The 20,885-nt window shown below is 44.9% G+C and overlaps 2 protein-coding genes across 2 annotated transcripts; both read right to left on the minus strand.

Annotated features, from left to right (window-relative positions):
- Positions 1 to 238: 238 nt before the first annotated feature.
- Positions 239 to 1,318, minus strand: LOC141980770 (olfactory receptor 52R1-like). The gene has a single exon (XM_074942356.1). The coding sequence runs from the start codon at positions 1,316 to 1,318 to the stop codon at positions 239 to 241; it is 1,080 nt and encodes a 359-aa protein (XP_074798457.1).
- A 15,370-nt stretch (positions 1,319 to 16,688) lies between these two features.
- LOC141988151 (olfactory receptor 52M1-like) lies at positions 16,689 to 17,687 on the minus strand. The gene has a single exon (XM_074953987.1). The coding sequence runs from the start codon at positions 17,685 to 17,687 to the stop codon at positions 16,689 to 16,691; it is 999 nt and encodes a 332-aa protein (XP_074810088.1).
- Positions 17,688 to 20,885: the final 3,198 nt, after the last annotated feature.

Genomic DNA, 20,885 nt, shown 5'->3' on the forward strand with positions numbered 1-20,885 from the left:
GGTGGAGATGATATAGAGAGTGACAGGGGAGGAGAGAGGGACAGGGGCAGAGCCTTAGGAGAAAAGGCAGAGAAGTGGGTGGGGCCTTGAAGGAAGATGGGGAGCAGAGGCGGGGCATCGGGGGTCTAGTTACCAGAAATAAGAAAGGTGGCAACCTTATGAGTTAAAGGGTTTGTCACGCTGACACAGCACAGTATGGTCAGGAAAGGATTTAATGTCTCTTTGGCCAGCCAACGATTCAGGAAAGAGGGCCCAGCACCCTGTCACCAGCCAGCTCCCCACAAAGCTCAGTCTGAGAACCAGAGGACCAGGAGAAAACTTTAGTGCCTTTCTGAGTAAAGAGTTGGAGGATCCTGCCCCAGATCTCTTTGGTCTTTATCCCATAGATAATGGGGTTTAGCATGGGGGGCACCAGTAGATATACATTGGCGCTGAGAATGTGGAAATACAGGGGCATATTCTGGCCAAACCGGGATGTGAGGGAGGAAAAGAGACGTGGGATGTAAAAGGCTGAGATAGCACACAGGTGAGAGCCGCAGGTCTCAAACGTCTTGAGCCGGGCATCCTTTGTGGGGAGGCTGAAGATGGCCCTGAGGATCTGGGTATAAGACATGGTGATAAAAACCACATCCAGACCAGTTACACAGAATACCACAAACAGGCCGTAGTAACTACTGACGTGGGTGTTGGTGCAGGCCAGCTTCACCACGGCCATGTGTTCGCAATGCGTGTGGGGAATAATGTTGGTTCTGCAATACGGCCACTGCCTGGCCAGGAGGAGATAGGGTAGTACAACTATGCCACCACGCAGCACCACAGCCAGACAGATCTTGGCCACCATGGGGTTTGTCAGGATGGTGGAATGTCTCAGGGGATGGCAGATGGCCACGTAACGATCCAACGCCATGGCCACAAAAATCCCAGATTCAGTCATGAAGAAGCAGTGAATGAAGTACAGTTGGGTGAGGCAGGCACTGAAATCGATCTCCCTGGAATTGAACCAGAAGATGCTCAGTGTTTTGGGCAGGATGGACGTAGACAGGACCAGGTCAGAAACAGCCAGCATGCAGAGGAAATAGTACATGGGCTCATGGAGGCTCAGCTCTATCTTCACAATGAACAGGATGGTGAAGTTCCCCAAGATGACTATGGCGTACATGGCACAGAAGGGGATGGAGATCCAGACATGGGCCTTCTCCAGGCCAGGAATGCCCAGCAGGATGAAGGTGGAGGGGTTGGTGAAGTTGGTTGTGTTGGAATCTGACATGGAGTAGGGGAGAAGGTGTCCAACTCTGAGGCAGAACGGTGTCTCTTGCATGTACCGTACATTCCCCTGACTTCCTGTATGTGCCCAGGCTCTAGGGTGATGGTCGCAGTACAAATACCTGGATGGAGAGACAATGTGAATATGAGACACTACATGCACTACTGGGGGCTGTTCTCACGGGTGAAGCAGATTGGTCGCTCTTCACACACTGAAATTTGACATTTCCATTATTCAGATAAATGAATCATGAACAACTGACCCTTCTAATGCTAATTCCATATTTTATTGTGGTCCATGCATCAAATAATTCCTACACATCATGGTATAGGAACTCTTAATAGACACCAGCAGGAAACACAAGGGTCAATACTGGTTATCCCTAATTGTTTCTTAATGAAATGAAAGCCAGGCTCGGGAGTTCATGCTGTAGGGAGTTCACAATTCACACGGTTACTCAAAATCTGAGAGTGGAAAAAAAACTTTTGCCAAGACATGTGCCAGAAGAAACATCCCAGCTAGAACACATCTCAGGGAAATGACCTGAGCATCATTGATGGCAGCTCCACAGAAACTCCTGCTTATTCGCAGCAGTGAGCAAAGAAAGAACATATCAGGATGCCGAAGAAATGAGATCTGCTCTATTTCGGTCATCCAGACTCTACTCTAAAGGGTATAGCAGTCATAAAGGGGCTTTCCACGACAGGCTGTGAAAATGCTGGAGGTTGCCATGTGCAGACAGATTGAAAAGTCTGGGACTGTTTAGTTGAGGGAAGGACAAACACACGGTCATATGATACAGGAGGGAAAAATAAAAGATGGAATTGATTACATTTAAATGGGCAGACAGAGAACTGTTCCTTACCAGTAATATCTATAGACACTTAGTGTTTGAAAGGGGACTAATCCCCCAAACTTGAGGCAAATTATCAGAAAAAAATGATTTGGGAGGAAAAAGGTAGACAGCAAAATGGGAATGAAACTTGGAAGTTCTTTGAGAATAGTTTATTAGATTGCGAAAAAGCTACAAGTCCATAATCAATGAGGGAGAACAACTTTAACTAAAAATCCCATCCAGTGGTAGAGGGAAGTCAGTAATCAGTGGGGGGAAAGGAATACATAGCAAATGGGGGGAAAGGGATACAGATAACAAGCCATACAAATTGGAAGTTATAAAAATTGATAGCGAATGTTAAAGACATAAGGGAAAGCTCCATGCTTGGAAAGACTAAGGATCAGAATAGGAGGTTATTGAGTTTTTTAAATCCTAGAAAATCCTAGAAAAGAGTTGGCCAATTCCTAGAGGGAGAAAGGCATCTTGTTAATATTGCAAAAAAGGTAGATTTGTTTGATAAATATTTTTGTTCTGCACTGGGAAAGAAGCAGTATGAGACACCCATAGAACACGAGGTGATGAAACACTCTCCAGTCCATTAGGAGTAAAGGAGGATGTTAAACAGCAGCTGTATTAGAACCATAGAGTTACAAACACCCGAGTTGCCACACATCTCATTCGGAACCGGAAGTGTGCAATCAGTCTATGCTGGTGTTAGGCTGATATAGCTACATCTCTCAAGAGTGTGGATTTTTTTTTGCTATAGCAAAAAATGCAAAGGCAATTTCTGGTTGCATTAGGAGAGGCATAGTATGCAAGTCACAGAAGGTGATACTACCTCTCTATTCCTCACTGGTTAGGCTTCAGCTGGAGTACTGTGTACAGTTTTGGTTACAAATATATAGAAAGGATGTTGAGAAACTGCAAAGGATCCAGAGGCGAGAGACAAAGATGATCAAAGGGATGAAATATAAGCTGTACTATCAAAGGCTGATGTTTAATTTAGAAAAGAGGAGACTGATTAGGGATGTGGCAATGGTCTTCAAATACTTGAGAAAAGGTGTTCTATCTTGCCACTGAGCTCAGGACAAGAGGCAGGGGGTTCAAACTCCAGCAGAGCAGATTTAAATCTCAGGGAAATCTTCCCAACTGTAAGAATAGGAGGCCTCAGGAGGTTGTGGAAGCTCCTTCAATGGAGAGTATAAAAAGGAGGCTGGATAGCCATCTGTCTTTGATGGTTCAGAAGCAACAAATACTGCATCTTCACAGGGGGTTATACTAGCTGACGTTTGTCATCCCTTTTCACCCTGTGACTTTATGTTTCTATGATGTAAAATCATAGTGAAGACCAGGTCTTAGTCACACACAAGTCACTGGGCTCAATTCAGGGGTAATGGGGTGAAATTTAATGGCCTGTATATTACAGGAGGTCAGACTGGATGATCTAATAGTCCCTTCTGACCTTGAACCCTATGAATCTATTGAAAAAGAAAGTAGATCAGACCTTTATATTTACTCCTTCTCACAACACATGAACAAAGGAACATTCAATTTTATAACACTCTGAACATATAATACTGATAAAATAAAATAATTTACATAATGCATATTTGGCCACTGGAACTCCTTGCCAAATACATTATTGGAACAAAGAGCTGAGCTGAATGGGATTCACAAATGGATTGGCCATTGTAGGTGTACCTGGTGGCACCGCTTTTAGTTATGGCTGTCTGACACCTTGAATTAGAAAAGCTCATTTTCTGATGCTTGTAAGTTTGCCAAACTTTAAGTGTTGGAACTTAAATTTCCTACACTGGGTGTCTCCTTCTGGCTGAATTGCTTTTTGAACATTTGATACATAACAGTTCAGCTGACTTCTTGAATGAAACTAGGAGAGAAGATGTCTTGTCCATGTTGAAAAAAAAATCATAATTATTCCAGTGAGGAGCCCGAGCACCTCCATGCTTTCCAGCAGATAAAGGTCAGGTAACAGCCCCCCCCCCAGTTAGCAGCCAAAGGTCTGAAATACAAGAGAAGGAGGTGACAGTGTCTGTGCATTAATGCACAGCTGGCTCCTCAGGTCTTTAATCAGTTCTTACTCCAAGGTGAATTTTGCCTTTGTGGGACCTAGGCAAACTATGGGCCACTGAAATGCAGCCACCTTGGGGTTGGAGGCCATCAGCAAGGGAGGACACCAAATGGTGGGAAATTTTGGCCCATAATACTGGAGCAAACTCGTCATCAGCTGGAATTACCCTGGTGTACAGAGTGGAAAGGGTCACAGACCTATTCTCTACCCCATCACGCCCACATAGCTCTGGGTTTGTCGAGCAGGTGAGCTCCCCAGCAAGAGATGGTACCTGTGAATCCTGAGAGGGAAGTGTCCTCCCTGGGAATCCCCCTCAGGTATCTGTATCCCACACTTCACTCACCCCAGCATCTGCAGCAGTATCCCACACTAAGAGCGGACGCAGGGGTGTGCACCGTTTATAATCTAGCTCTATTAAATCCCAGTGGGTTCGCTTTCCCTCTAGAGGAGAAGTGAGCATCTGAATGTAAACAAACTGGAGACAAACCTGTCTGCGCTTCTATGCTATTTGTCCAGCATTAAGAGTAAACAATAATTAAGAGACCTTCCCAAAGGGAAATGAGAACTCTTGGGCTCTCTGCTGAGTCACTGAGGAACTGCCTGCTCTGTGTATTTGTGTATATTTAAAAATGTAGTTGATTAGGAAGAAAATGAGGGATAATGACTAGACCACCTTAGGGTCTGATATCCTGTAAATGCCCAGGATAGTTGGGTAGATAGCAGACAGATCTGCAGACAGATGACTGAGGGGAGACACAAACACTTTCTGCAGGCACACGGAGCTGTCGCTATGGGTTCAGAGATCAGTAATTCTCACCAGTAACTGTTATCATACTTGGCGACACCTTTAATTGAAGGATCTTGAAAACACGTAGCAAAGGAAAGTCAGTTTGAACATATCTCCATTATATAGATAGGTAAACTGAGGTACGGGGTTATGTGATTTAGGCAAGGTCATACAGAGAATGACAGACAGAATCCATGAGTCCTCACTTCCCTGCTGTTATCACTGTTTCTCTGTCAGTAACTGAGAGCATGACAAGAAGGAAATGGACTCACAGTCTAGCAGGGCCTGTTCATTGGGTGGGATCTGGAACTGGGGTACTGTTGAGCCCTCTGGCATACGAGTCTGCGCCCCCTCTCACAGTGTGAGGCTGTGACAAGCTGCAAGCCTCTCCAGGTCATACACTTACACAGCCGCATAGAGACAGGAACAGAGCCAGCTGCAGTTACATGAAAACTTTCACTAGCCACTCATGAACCAACAATAGAGAGCCAGTTCCCTCCAGTTCCCCAGCCTAGGACCCCAAAGTCTTTCCCTGGTCAGAAGACTGACCAGTGTAAGTTTATTACCCAGTCTGCCCCCACTCGGTGCGGAGCAGTGTGTGCACCACCCCCTGCTGCTGAGCATAATTCCCATTTGCGTTTCAAAGAACACACTAGTATAGGTAAAAAAAAATAGAACAGATTCATTAAGTATGAAAGGTAGATAGTGATTATAATGAATAGCATACAGATTAGGGCTGTCCATTGATTGCAGTTAACTCACCTGATTAACTGAAAAAATTAATCGTGATTAATCCCATTTTTTCACACTTTTAAACAGTAGAATATCAATTGAAATTTATTAAATATTTCTGGATGTTTTTCTACATTTGCAAGTCAGAATACAAAGTGTACAGTGCTCACTTTATATTATTATTTTTATTGCACATATTTGCACTGTAAAAATGATAAAAGAAATTGTATTTTTCAATTCACCTCATGCAAGTACTGTAATGCAATCTCTTTATCATGAAAGTGCAAAACTTTAGCGCCTACAGGTCCACTCAGTCCTACTTCTTGTTCAGACAATGGCTAAGACAAACAAGTTTCAGAGTAGCAGCTGTGTTAGTCTGTATTCGCAAAAAGAAAAGGAGGACTTGTGGCACCTTAGAGACTAACCAAAGCTTATGCTCAAATAAATTGGTTAGTCTCTAAGGTGCCACAAGAACTCCTTTTCTTTTTAAGACAAACAAGTTTATTTACATTGTTCAGGGATAATGCTGCCTGCTTCCTATTTACAATGTCACATGAAAGTGAGAACAAGCATTTGCATCGTACTTTTTAAGCCGGCATTGCAAGGTATTTACGTGGCAGATATGCTAAATTCACATGCCCCTTCATGCTTCGGCCACCATTCCAGAGGATATGATTCCATGCTGATGATGTTACAAAAAAAGGGTTAATTAAATTTGTGATTCAAATCCTTGGGGGAGAATTGTATGTCTCCTGCTCTATGGTTTTGCCTGCATTCTGCCATATATTTCATGTTATAGCAGTCTTGGATGATGACCCAGCATGTGTTCCCCGTTTTAAGTACACATTCACCAGAGATTTGACAAAACACAAAGAAGGTGCCAGGATGATGTTTGTGGCAGAGACTGTGACACCTCCCCCCTTCATTTACTGCAGGAGTGTTAGTCACTAAGGTGGTAGTTTCCCTGCTGTGACAAGCTTTGAGCCTTTCTACAGTTATTAGCTGAGGAGCAGTATCCCCATAGGCATATATTTTATCAACGGTAGGCATTTCCAAATATTTTAATTATACCACACCTTCTGCTTGGATAATTTGGTTTGTTCAATACCTATTGTGTCTTTCAACTCCTCCCCGAACCTTAACCTGTGATTATTTACTGTTTTTCCTTCCCCCGTATTGTCTCCTTCAGTATGAGATTTCAGTGTAAAGTCATGTTTGGGATTGTTAGGGGGCTTATTCCTTCATCCACTTACTTCCCTGGTCCTTCTCGCATGAACAGAGAGCAACAATACCCGAAATCCAAAGGTGCAAATTATTCAATGTTAATTGGGTGAATTTCCAGCAAGCACAATTCCAGTTTCCTTCCTTAGTGTCCCCCTTCCCAGCTCTGACACCACAGAGCCTTACCTGTGTCCCTGTTCCCATTTCCCCCCTTCGCCAAATATGATTCCAATTTCCCCATACCCATTCCCTGTTCCCATCCCCCCTTACTTCCTGATTGACTGCAGACTATATAGTAAAACTTGAGATCTGCTTAGCTATACCTTAACCAATCATTTTCCTGAAATTTAACTAACCAATCCTAACATCTTGTAACATGATTATGTAACCAATTATATCCCACCACCTTAATTAGTTTACACCCAGCAAAATTAATTATACAGCAGACAGAAACAATCACAGAACCAGACAGAGATTATGCAGACAAACAGTAGGGAAATGGGGACTACAATGATCGAACAACACATGCGTCTGATGAAGTGAACTGTAGCTCATGAAAGCTTATGTTCAGATAAATTTGTTAGTCTCTAAGGTGCCACAAGTCCTCCTTTTCTTTTTACAGAAATGAGGATTTCACATCCCAGCTATTGATAAGTGAGTTCTTGCCAGACAGGATGCTATTAAAACTAAGTTTCCTTTTACATCCTCTAGGCACTTCCCTTTCTCTGGAGACGATAGGCATTATCAGGACAGGATTGTATCCTAACAGCCCCATAGCACCTTCTTTCAATGTGACTAGTTTGGGATGTGAGGAGGTGACCGGTCGCTTCCCAGTTTATGGCTGCCTCTGCTGCGTAGCCAAAGGCCTTAGCCTAATCACAGGGCCTCAGACTGCCACAGTGAGAGAAGGCCCTTACACCGGCAGACAGTGATTTTGATTCTTTCTTGTATACCTCTATAACTAGCCAAGTGATAAGAATACACCTAAATTCTTATAGTCTAGGCCTTTACAGACAGGCCTGAAATCTATATCCTAACGGGTCTTGGTATGCCAGGCTCTAGTGAGTTAAGGATCTAAGGGACTTTGCATGCTGGCTATCCCTCTGTGGAGCTGCTTCCCAATCCCAGGGTTATGACCTTCCAAAAAATTCACTCCTCCACCCTGTCTAGTGGTTTCCCTGAGATCCCCACTGCCAGCATTGTGACGTTCTCCATCCCCCTTTTCTCAAGGGTTGTGATCTGTGCTCTCACGGCTAAGAGTATGTCCTTTCTCAGCAACCCTTTCATGGCTGCTATCTGTGTCTTCCCAAGCCAGACCATTTCCTCCTCCCCTCTGTCAGGTGGGTCATTCACATTTTCACAACCAACCATTTCTTCAGCAGGATCTACATCCTCTCTCGAAGAGACAGAGTTAGTTTTCACAATCACATCAGAAACAAAATCCTGAAAATTTGGGACCTGGATTGGTGTACCCTCTGTCACTCCTCTCTCTACCCCGAGAAGTCAATTGTGTGACTGCTCCCCTCCAGGAGGTCAGTTACACCTTTGTCTTTGAAAGTCTGAACCATGGGTTGGGTGCCTAGTACACATATGCTGAACCAGCCATTCTGTCCTGAACATTCTCCCCCATGTGGCCAGTGAGGATATATTCTTGTACCCCATCTATTCCTACCCCAGTTTCCTTATCTGGGCATCCTTCTGGGACACATACCTCTATGCTCTCGAGGCTGGGATCTATCCTCTGCTCAGTTGCGAAGGACTGACAGCTAACAGCTTCGATAGTTGTCTCACTTACATTTGCTACAACCCCTGCCTTTCCTCAGTGGTGTTCCCTCCTGCTTCAGTGTTATAGTAAACCTCACCCACCTCCTCAGTGGTTTCTATGATTCCATCCCCCTTCTCTGGGCTCCGCTCTGGGACACATCTCCCTATGCTCTCTGGCACTGGGTTTGTCTCTTGCTAAGCTGCAATCTGGACATTTTTGTCCCTGACAGGTAATACAAACTCCTTCCTCACTGAGGAGACTCTGTCTTCACCTGTAGGGCAGGAGTTGGTCTCAACCACCCCCACCCCTGGAAGCATCAAAGTTTCCTCCCTGCTGCAGACAAATCAAGGAGACTTTCTCCCATTCCCTGAGCACTTCCTAGGACTTTTCCCTTTCGCTCTGAGGTCCCTGCAGAATGCTCCTTCTTCCTGCAGGCGGACACTTTAACAGCCTGAGCTACATGGAAGAAATCATTACCAATTATTCTATCAACAGGGTTATGGTCTATGTCAGAGTTCCTTCCCCATTCTGAACTCTAGGGTACAGATGTGGGGACCTGCATGAAAGACCCCCTAAGCTTATTCTTACCAGCTTAGGTTAAAAACTTCCCCAAGGTACAAATTTGCCTTGGCCTTGAACACTATGCTGCCACCACCAAGCACTTTTTTTTTCATAGATTCATAGATATTTAGATCAGAAGGGACCATTATGATCATCTAGTCTGACATCCTGCACAATGCAGGCCACAGAATTTCACCCACCACTCCTGTGAAAAACCTCTCAGCTATGTCTGAGCTATTGAAGTCCTCAAATCTTGGTTTAAAGACTTCAAGGAGAATAGAATCCTCCAGCAAGTGACCCGTGCCCCATGCTACAGAGGAAGGCGAAAAACCTCCAGGGACTCTTCCAATCTGTCCTGGAGGAAAATTCCTTCCCGACCCCAAATATGGCGATCAGCTAAACCCTGAGCATATGGGCAAGATTCACCAGCCAAATACTACGGAAAATTCTTTCCTGGGTAACTCAGATCCCACCCCATCTAACAAAGAACAAGGAAAGAGCCCACTTGGAGACATCTTCCCCCAAAATATCCCCCCAAGCCCTACACACACCCCTTCCTGGGGAGGCTTGAGAATAATATCCTCACGAATTTGTTACAAAATCATCAAAGACCCAAACCCCTGGATCTTGGAACAATGGAAATATCAGTCAGGTTCTTAAAAGAAGGATTTTATTTTAAAAAAAGAAAGATAAAAATCATCTCTGTAAAATCAGGATGGAAAATACTTTACAGGGTATTCAGATTCAAAACACAGAGGATCCCCCTCTGGGCAAAACCTTAAAGTTACAGAAAACAGGAATAAACCTCTCTCTTAACACAGGGAAAATTCACATAAAACAAAAGATGAACTAATCCGCCTTGCCTGGCTTACCTACACTGGTTGCAATATTGGAAACTTGGATTAGGGTGGGTTGGAGAAGATGGATTTCTGTCTGGCCTCTCTGAGTCCCAAGAGAGAACAAGCACGTAAACAAAGAGCACAAACAAAAGCCTTCGCCCCCTCCCCAAGATTTGAAAGTATTTTGTCCTCTTATTGGTCCTTTGGGTCAGGTGCCAGCCAGGTTAGCTGAGCTTCTTAACCCTTTACAGGGAACAGGATGTTGCCTCTGGCCAGGAGGGATTTTATAGCACTGTACACAGAAAGGTGGTTACCCTTCCCTTTATATTTATGACAGTCTACTACCCCCACTGATAATACAGCTTCCAAACCCTCCGTTTGTATGTGCACTTTCGCCAAAGGCACAAGGATTCAGTAACCTGCTACTAAAAAAGCTCTGCCATCTGTCCTGACAGTATGTCATCTTCCTACACTATACTCCACCTAACTACAGAAATTTCTGCCTCTGTATCTTCAAACCTAAGGCATTCCCTGCCATTAATTCTGACAGACTTGATCTGCTTCAGGCTTACTTGTAGAAAGGCTAATTTTTCTCACCCAGTATGATAAGAGTCAGCTGCCAGAGGGGCTTCTTTGCTCAGTATCATAGCATTCACATGGAGAACCTGATACCAATTTCCATACAGAGGCTGGGATTTCTCCTTTCCAGCCTAGGGCCACCTCCCCAGGAAAACTCTTTTTTCCTGTAGTCGTGTTTTCAGATATTCTGTTGTGTGGGGAGTGAGACCAATGGTGATGATATTTCTCCTTTTATTAGTTTCTACCATTTGGGGGGAAACTTCATTTTTCCAAGCAAAATCCCCCAGCACAGATAGTGGAAAAGTACAGGCACAAGATGGAGTCCAGTGTCACATGAGCTGGTCACATGCCCTTAAATGACTCTATGAGTCATAGCAGGGGCTATCGCCCTTATTCTGGTGACAACATCCCCAGGAAAGTCCATCAGGTGAGGATAAATTTCTTCCATGGCCCATTGTGCTCATTGATGAGCCATGACATTGAATAGTCCATTCACAATTTGCTGGCTAGACTGGATGTAAACTACCTTGTGATAGTTGTCAGAGGAGCAAACACATTTGAAACACAGGTACATAGTCAATATTTATAACTTCAGATAAAAAAATGTGACATGCATACAAACAGGATAATCATATTCAGCAAACCAGGATTTCTCTACAGACACCTCACATGACATATTTTGTACAAGATTTGTTGCAATTATATAACTGGTAAATATGGGGGTTCCAGGATGTTGCTTTGGGGCACAGAATGTCACAGAAATATATCTATAGAACTAGAGCTTTCTGAGATCTAATTTTGTATTTTTATATAAGTCATACATCCATGTCCTGAAAAAGACTACATTCTGGTATGTATCACAAGAGGAAAACAGAGAAAAGGAAAATGAAAGACTGTTTCCCCCACTACATATCACACATGCAATACGTGAGCCTCTGAAAATGTCCTTCTCACTTTCCTTGTTCAGCGAGTGTCACCTGCACTTTCTGTTTGTCGGATCTCAGCCCCACACACATTACTGGATCAACAGACCGTTTGCCACAGTATCTGGGGAGCCTTTCGTCCCGTCAGTCATCATCAGCATCTTCATGGCAAATCCCAAAGGAACGTAGCCTCCTTGAAAACCATGCGCTGCCCGGATCGATCTCTGGAAAGGTGATTAAGGGGATAAGGTTGTATATTTGCGCAGTGGCAGTCTTGTCGTGCCACCAAAACTTTCTTAACTACCTTTCTGCATTCAGAACTGTAAAATTCCTCCTGGCTAGAGGCAAAACCCTTTCACCTGTAAAGGGTTAAGAAGCTAAGATAACCTCTCTGGCACCTGACCAAAATGACCAATGAGGAGACAAGTTACTTTCAAAGCTGGGGGGGGACAAAGGTTCTGTCTGTCTGTGTGATGCTTTTGTGGGGAACAGAACAGGAATGGAGTATTAGAACTTGTTAGTAAGTAATCTAGCTAGAAATGTGTTAGATTTCCTTTTGTTTAAATGGCTGGTAAATAAGCTGTGCTGAATGGAATGGATATTCCTGTTTTTGTGTCATTTGATAACTTAAGGTTTTGCCTAGAGGGATTCTCTATGTTTTGAATCTGACTACTCTGTAAGGTATTTACCATCCTGATTTTACAGAGGTGATTCTTTTACTTTTTCTTTAATTAAAATTGTTCTTTTAAGATCCTGATTGCTTTTTCATTGTACTTAAGATCCAAGCGTTTGGGTCTGTGTTCACCTATGCAAATTGGTGAGGATTTTTATCAAACCTTCCCCAGGAAAGGGGGTGTAGGGCTTGGGGGGATATTTTGGGGGGAAGACATCTCCAAGTGGGCTCTTTCCCTGTTCTTTGTTTAACACGCTTGGTGGTGGCAGCATAGGGTTCAAGGACAAGACAATGTTTGTACCTTGAGGAAGTTTTTAACCTAAGCTGGTAAGACCCTAGACTTCAGAGTGGGGAAGGAACCTCAACATGGTGGCAGAGTGGTGGGATCATTTTAAGATTTTTTTTAGATAATTTTGAGATTTTTTTTAGATCATTTTGATGCAGAAGCACAGTGGGATTTTAAAAGGACATTTCTTTTCCTTTGGGCTGCTTGGAAACAGGTTTTAAGCGAAAGCCATTAGAGGTTTTTTTGTCTCTGCCTGGGGGCCAGAGCAGAGACAAAAGGGATTTGTCTTTTTTGAGCTGGAGTTTTCTCTACCTGGAGGCAGGGTAGTTAACCTCCTGCAGGGAAATTCACAAGTTTTTCACAGACCTGAAGAAGGTTTTTTGTTTGTTTGTTTTTGGTTTTTTTTAACCTAAGAGCAACTAGAAGGTTTTCTGTCTATTTGCCTGGAGACAAAGGATTTTTCTGTAGGCTGAGAATAGCTATCAGAGAACATAGATATCATATTACAGCACAGCAAAATTTTACAAGACAAGGTTTTTTTTTGTTTTTTTTTAACTCTCGGGTGCAAAGTTAGTTAAAAACAGAGAGGCTAAGATGACAGAATCCAAGGTGGAAAAACCAAAGAGGCTGCCCACAGGAGAGAAATTGAGGTAAAGGAAAAAGAAATGGAGGCAAAGGCTAAAGAAATGGAGGAGAAGGAAAAAAAGAGGAAGCATACACTGGAGATGGAGAAAGCAAAGGCTCAGCAGAATGTAGCGGATAACCCTAACAATCCTTACCCAACAATCCACAAATGGGAGCGACTATGTCCACAGTATGATGAATCCAGTGATATTGCTGAATATTTTCTCACCTTTGAGAGGCTGTGCACACTTCATCAAATTCCTGAAGCTCACAAGATGACCACATTGGTCGCAAAATTGACTGGAAGAGCTCTGGGGATATTCAATAAGATGCCTATTGATGAGGCTTCTAACTATAATAAATTCAAGGATTTGGTTTTCAGGCAATTTCAAGTTACACCTGAAACTTACTGAATAAAATTTAGAGCCCTTAAGAGAGGACCTGGACTAAGTAATGTGGCTTATCTAAACCAGATAAAGGATCTGTGAGATTAAATGGGTCAAAGGAACGGGTGTCTCTAGCTTTGAAGGAATGTGTGATTTGATGGCTCAGGAGCAATTCCTGAATATGTACAAGGAGGAAATAAAACAGAGTTTATGGGATAAGAAAATAGACTCAGCAGGAAGTCTTGCTTCTTATAGCTGATCAAAATGAGCAGTCCCAGAGCGCCAGAGAGGTGGGAAAAACCGGAACAAAACGGGTGGAGGGAGGAGAGAGAAACAACCCTGGTCGCAGTTGGAGCGGATACCAGAAGGGACAACCTCAGACCACACCCTACTACCGCGGGCAGCCCAAGGCCCCAACTACACACCAAGGAACACTCCAGACACCTTATCGTCCCACCACACTGTTCTCCAGCAACCCACCTTGCCCCAATGACCCGTCAGCTGGACAATGTTTTAAATGTAACAAGCCGGGGCATGTAAAGGCCAACTGCCCCAAGAACCCCAACAGATTACAGTTCATTGCACCGGAATCACACCAGAGGTCCTCAGGCCCAGATACCTCCCAGATACCCTCGGAGAGGAGGGAAACTGTGAGTATGGGTAGGAAGAAGGTCACCGCGTGGAGGGACACCGGAGCACAAGTGTCAGCTATCCATGCTTCCTTAGTGGACCCCAATTTAATCAACCCAGAGATCCAAGTAACAATTCAACCCTTCAAGTCCAACTCTTTCAATTTGCCTACAGCCAAGTTGCCTGTCCAGTACCAGGGCTGGTCAGGAACGTGGACTTTTGCAGTCTATGATGATTATCCCATCCACATGCTGTTGGGGGAAGACTTGTCCAATCATGTGAAGCTAGCCAAGAGGGTGGGAATGGTCACCCACAGACAGGCTAAGCAAGCTGTCACGCCGAGCTCTGTTCTGGAAACTTCTACCAGGACCCAGTCAGAGGTGATGGATCCAGTCCCAGAGACCTAGACAGAGCCAGTCCCAGAACCGGAACTGGCAGAACAACTAGCACCAGAACCAGTGCCAGGTGATTCTTTTACTTTTTCTTTAATTAAAATTCTTCTTTTAAGATCCTGATTGCTTTTTCATTGTTCTTAAGATCCAAGGGTTTGGGTCTGTGTTCACCTATGCAAATTGGTGAGGATTTTTATCAAGCCTTCCCCAGGAAAGGGGGTGTAGGGCTTGGGGGGATCTTTTGGGGGGAAGACATCTCCAAGTGGGCTCTTTCCCTGTTCTTTGTTTAACACGCTTGGTGGTGGCAGCATAGGGTTCAAGGACAAGACAATGTTTGTACCTTGAGGAAGTTTTTAAACTAAGCTGGTAAGAATAATCTTAGGGGGTCTTTCATGCAGGTCCCCACATCTGTACCCTAGAGTTCAGAGTGGGGAAGGAAACTTGAGATGCCCACTTCAGAATTTGCTAGTCTTTTATTCTAATAATGTGTCCCCAGTAAGAAATCTGCCAAAACCTATACCGCACTGAAGGGGGCATTTGCTGGCTTTATCTTCGAATATCCTCAATCCTGATCTTGTGCTTCCCCTTTGTACGGAGCAGCTACTAGGGGACCTTGAGCATTGAAAATATCAGTCTGGAGTTCCTCAGCATTCCTCATCTCCCACCCCCCATTCACTCCCATCCGCTGGAGCTGGGGTACCCGCTGTTCTATAGAGCTACTGCTTTTTAGCAAGCCTGCTGCCACGATATCCCCACAAAGGCTGCGGAATGGAGCAGGGCAGACAATAGAACAAGGATACAGAAGATTCATAGACTCAAACGTGAGTTATTAGTTATGACACAGCATCAGAAAGGTTTATGCAACTAGGAGGCTAATAGACCCAAATTGATATTCCGTATGAGGAGAGATAACAGTGACTGGGACTTTTTGGTTTTGAAAAGAGACGAATAAGGGGCGACATGAGAGTGTAAATAAAACCATGAATGGTTTGGAAAAGTTCAGTCAGGAAGTGTTATTTACTCCTTCAAATAACACAAGAACTAGGGGTCAGCCAAATGAATTAATAGGCAGCAGAGGTAAAGCAAACAAAGGAAGTATTTCTTCACAGTTGACCTGTGGAATTCTTTTCCAGGAGATGTTGTGAAGGTCAAAACTATAACAGGGTTCCAATAAGAATTAGAGAAGTGAATGAAAGGTAGGTCCATCAATAGTTATTAGCCAGGAAGCCAACGCCATGTTCTGTGTGCCCCTGGCCTCTTTTTGCCAGAAGCTGAGACAGTACAATAGGGGACGGATCACTCAGAATTTTCCAGTTCTGTTCATTCCCTCTGAAGCACCTGGTATTGTGCACTGTTGTGAGGTAGGATACAGGGCTAGATAGACCATTCATCTTACCCAGTATGGCCAATCTGATGTTATATGGACCCCAGGTGTATCTGCCCCCCTGCCTTAGCCCACTGTACCCCACTCCCCTCCAAGAGCCCCACTCCCCTCCCAGAAGGCCTGATGGGGTCTCTCTCTCTCTCTGCAGAGTTAGTAAGAAAGTAAGAAGATACATGAAATGTTTAAACCTAACCAGTGTCCTTAAGTGACCGGCCAAAAGATGTCAGAACATGTTAGTATGAGACCTGAGTGAGTGGATTATTAATTTAATTGCATTACTTGTATATAGGAATGTGATACAGTATTTCTGTCAGCTAATTGCTAAGTTATCTGTTAAAAACGTAAGATTTCAAGAGCCTAACTAGCCCCTGGAAGTGCACATGCATCAAGGTGGGTGGGAGGCGGTAGTGATCCAGTGAGTGATAGGTGGAGGGGAAGAGAGGAGTAAGCAACAGGGGTGGGACCTTGGTGAAAGAAGTGGGCAGGGCCACAGGGGTCCTGTTACCTAAAATTAGAAAGGAGGAAACCCCATGAGTTAATGAGTTCTATGTAAACCAATGCCCCAGTTTGTCCCACTGAAACAGCACAGTAAGGCCAGGAAAGGATTAATGTCACTTTGACTGTGCAGTCAGTGATTCAGGGAAGAGGGCCCAGCACCATGTCAGCAGCCAGCTCTGCTCGGAGCTTAGTGAGAGAGCCAGAGCACCAGGAGAATACTTTAGGCCCCTTTATGAGTAATGACCCGGAGCAGCCTGTCCCGGATCTGTTTAGTCCTCACCCCGTAGATGATGGGGTTTAGCATGGGGGGCAAAAGGAGATACATGTTGGCAATGAGAATGTGTAAATGCTGGGGCACATTGTGGCCATACCGGTGCATGAGGGAGGAGAAGAGAGTTGGGATGTAAAAGGCTAAGATGACACAGAGGTGTGAGCCGCAGGTCCCAAAAGTCTTGAGCCGGGCATCCTTTGTGGGGAGGCTGAAGATGGCCCTGAGGATCTGGGTATAGGACATGATGATAAAAAAGACATCCAGACCAATCACAAAGAATGCCACAGAGAGGCTGTAGTAACTGCTGATGCGGATGTCTGCGCAGGCCAATTTCACCACGGCTATGTGCTCACAGTACGAGTGGGGGATGATGTTAGTTTTGCAGTATGGCCACTGCCTCGCGAGTAAGGGATAGGGCAGTATGAGCATGCCACCACGCAGCACCACGGCCAGGCCAATCTTGGCCACCACAGGGTTTGTCAGGATAGTGGAATGTCTCAGGGGATGGCAGATGGCCACATAGCGATCGAAAGCCATGGCCACAAAGATCCCGGACTCCATTCCAGAGAAGCAGAAAATGAAGTACAGCTGGGTGAGGCAGGCATTGAAATCTATTTCCCTCGAATTGAACCAGAAGATGCTCAGCGTTTTGGGCAGGATGGATGTAGACAGGACCAGGTCGGTGACAGCTAGCATGCAGAGGAAATAGTACATGGGCCCATGCAGGCTCGGCTCCCTCTTCACAATGAATAGAATGGTGAAGTTCCCCAAGATGGCTATGGCATACATGGTACAGAAGGGGATGGAGATCCAGACGTGGGCCGCCTCCAGGCCAGGAATGCCCAACAGGAGGAAGGTGGAAGGGTTGTTGAAGTGAGTTGTGTTGGAATCTGGCATGGAATAGGGGAGAAGATGTCCAACTCTGAGGCAGACCGATATCTTCTGCATATATCATATGTTCCCCCAACTTCCTGTATGTGTCCAGGCCTAGGGCGATGGTCTCATTACAAATGCCTGGATGGAGAGACAGTGTTAATATGAGACACTACATGCATTACTGGGGGACATTCTGATGGATGAAGCAAACTGACTGATCTTCACACATTGAAAAATGACATTTTCCTTATTCAGAGATAAGAATTATGAAGAACTAACCCCACTAATGCCAATTGCATATTTTATGGTGTGCTGTGCTTCAATATACACTATATATATGTACTGTACACTTATATATGCACTATAAGGTGGGTAGAAAGCTGGCTAGATTGTCGGGCTCAACGGGTAGTGATCAATGGCTCCATGTCTAGTTGGCAGCCGGTGTCAAGTGGAGTGCCCCAGGGGTCGGTCCTGGGGCCGGTTTTGTTCAATATCTTCATAAATGATCTGGAGGATGGTGTGGATTGCACTCTCAGCAAATTTGCGGATGATACTAAACTGGGAGGAGTGGTAGATACGCTGGAGGGGAGGGATAGGATACAGAAGGACCTAGACAAATTGGAGGATTGGGCCAAAAGAAATCTGATGAGGTTCAATAAGGATAAGTGCAGGGTCCTGCACTTAGGATGGAAGAATCCAATGCACCGCTACAGACTAGGGACCGAATGGCTAGGCAGCAGTTCTGCGGAAAAGGACCTAGGGGTGACAGTGGACGAGAAGCTGGATATGAATCAGCAGTGTGCCCTGGTTGCCAAGAAGGCCAATGGCATTTTGGGATGTATAAGTAGGGGCATAGCGAGCAGATCGAGGGACGTGATCGTTCCCCTCTATTCGACACTGGTGAGGCCTCATCTGGAGTACTGTGTCCAATTTTGGGCCCCACACTACAAGAAGGATGTGGATAAATTGGAGAGAGTCCAGCGAAGGGCAACAAAAATGATTAGGGGTCTAGAGCACATGACTTATGAGGAGAGGCTGAGGGAGCTGGGATTGTTTAGTCTGCAGAAGAGAAGAATGAGGGGGGATTTGATAGCTGCTTTCAACTACCTGAAAGGGGGTTCCAAAGAGGATGGCTCTAGACTGTTCTCAATGGTAGCAGATGACAGAACGAGGAGTAATGGTCTCAAGTTGCAATGGGGGAGGTTTAGATTGGATATTAGGAAAAACTTTTTCACTAAGAGGGTGGTGAAACACTGGAATGCGTTACCTAGGGAGGTGGTAGAATCTCCTTCCTTAGAGGTTTTTAAGGTCAGGCTTGACAAAGCCCTGGCTGGGATGATTTAACTGGGAATTGGTCCTGCTTCGAGCAGGGGGTTGGACTAGATGACCTTCTGGGGTCCCTTCCAACCCTGATATTCTATGATTATATGATTCTATGAATAATTCCCACACATCATGGTGTGGGAAACCTTAATAGACACCAGCAGGAAACATGAGTGTGGATACTGGTTATCAATCCTTGTTCCTTAGGCCTTTTCTACACTGCCAAGTTTTTTCACCAAAAGGCAGCAACAGTGGAGGAGGACACTCTGCAAAGCCACTTTTGATGGCGGAACTCGGCAGTTTCAGTGACACAATAAAACTACCTTGAGAAGAGTTGTAAGGCTTTTTACACAAAAGTTTTGTCACTAACGTGCCAGTGTAGACACTTGCAATTGATTTTATCAGAGGAATAGGCCTTTGGAAGGTGTCCCACAATGCCCATCCTGACCACTCTTGTCAGAAGTTTGAACTCCTCTGTCCACCCATCCCCCTTTGAAGGCCCGGGAATTTGGAAATTCCCCTTCCTGTTTGCTCGGCATGGAGAGTTTACATCACGTTTTCCCAGGTGGCCATGGCTGCTCCACCCAGGAAACGCTCTCCCACTTGGACCACTGCAGAGCTGCTGGATCTCCTAAGTATTTTGGGAGAGGAGGTTGTGCAGTGCCAGCTGCACAAAAGCTGCAGGAAGTTTTATACCTATGGGCAGATTTCACACAGCTTGTGGGAAAAGAGCTGTGATCAGGACACACTGCAGTGCACAGCAAAGGGGAAGGAGCTGAGGCACATGTGCCAGAAGGCAGGGGAGGCAAATAGTTCCTCTGATGCTGATCCCCAGACCTGCCATTTTTATAAGAAGTTGAATGCTATCATAGAATCATAGAATAATAGGCTTGGAAGGGACCTCAGGAGGTTATCTAGTCCAACCCCCTGCTCAAAGAAGGACCAATCCCCAACTAAATCATCCCCAACTATCCTCAGTGGCGACCCCTCAACAATGGCCAAGACCCATGTGGATACTTCCACGGGCTGGAGCTGACAGAAACTGGAGCTAACCCAGAGGAGGAAGTCATTGATAAAGAGGTGGAGGCAGAAGGAGAAATGGAGGCCATGCCAAGGTCGCCTGTTGCTCTGTCCAGTCAGGAGCCAACTCTTCTGCCTCTCCATTCTGAACATTTACCATTTATTTCTACCCTTTGTTTCCTGACTTTTAACCAGTTCTCAATCCATGAAAGGATCTTCCCTCTTAGCAGCCAACTCTTCTGCCTCAGCAAGCCACCCCTGAGAACACTTGTCATCCTCTCCTTCACAGTTATTATGCAATGTGCAACACATGGCTTCGACCATGGGGATATCTTCCTCATTGAGGTCTAACCTACAATAAAGGCATCACCATGTGCCTTTATTCTGCCAAATGCACATTCCACAGTCGTCCTGCACCTACTCACTCTATTGCTGAAACTCTCCTGACTGCTATCCAGGTTTCCCACGTATGGCTTCATGAGCCATGACATTAAGAGATATGCTGGGTCTCTCAGGATCAGTATGGGCATTTTGACATCCCCTATGGGGATCGTCTGGTCTGGAAAGAAAGTCCCACTTGCACATTTTAGTAAAGGATGGTGTTCCTAAAGATTCGTGCATCATGCACTTTTCTAGATAGCCCTGCATTGTTGTCAGTGAAACACCTATGATGATCCACGAGCTCCTGCAACACCACGGAGAAGAATGAATCTGAAGATGGCCCAGTGCCAAAATTGGAATATGTGTGACCAGAACTTCATGAACATTCCACTAAACTTTCAGCAGAAAATCTCGGTCAGTCTAGACATAGCCTTAATGCAAACAAAGCCAGGCGAGAGATTCCATGCTCTGGGGAGTTTCCCATTTACCTGTTTACTCAAAATATGAGTGGAAAAAAATCAAACCTTTGCCAAGACACATGACAGG

Source organism: Natator depressus, chromosome 1, assembly GCF_965152275.1.
Source record: "Natator depressus isolate rNatDep1 chromosome 1, rNatDep2.hap1, whole genome shotgun sequence".
Taxonomy (NCBI): domain Eukaryota; kingdom Metazoa; phylum Chordata; order Testudines; family Cheloniidae; genus Natator; species Natator depressus.

What these genes read in the sequence shown, in the direction of transcription:
- LOC141980770 (XM_074942356.1), bottom strand. Translation starts at nt 1,318, where the DNA reads ATGCAAGAGACACCGTTCTGCCTCAGAGTTGGACACCTTCTCCCCTAC.
- LOC141988151 (XM_074953987.1), bottom strand. Translation starts at nt 17,687, where the DNA reads ATGCAGAAGATATCGGTCTGCCTCAGAGTTGGACATCTTCTCCCCTAT.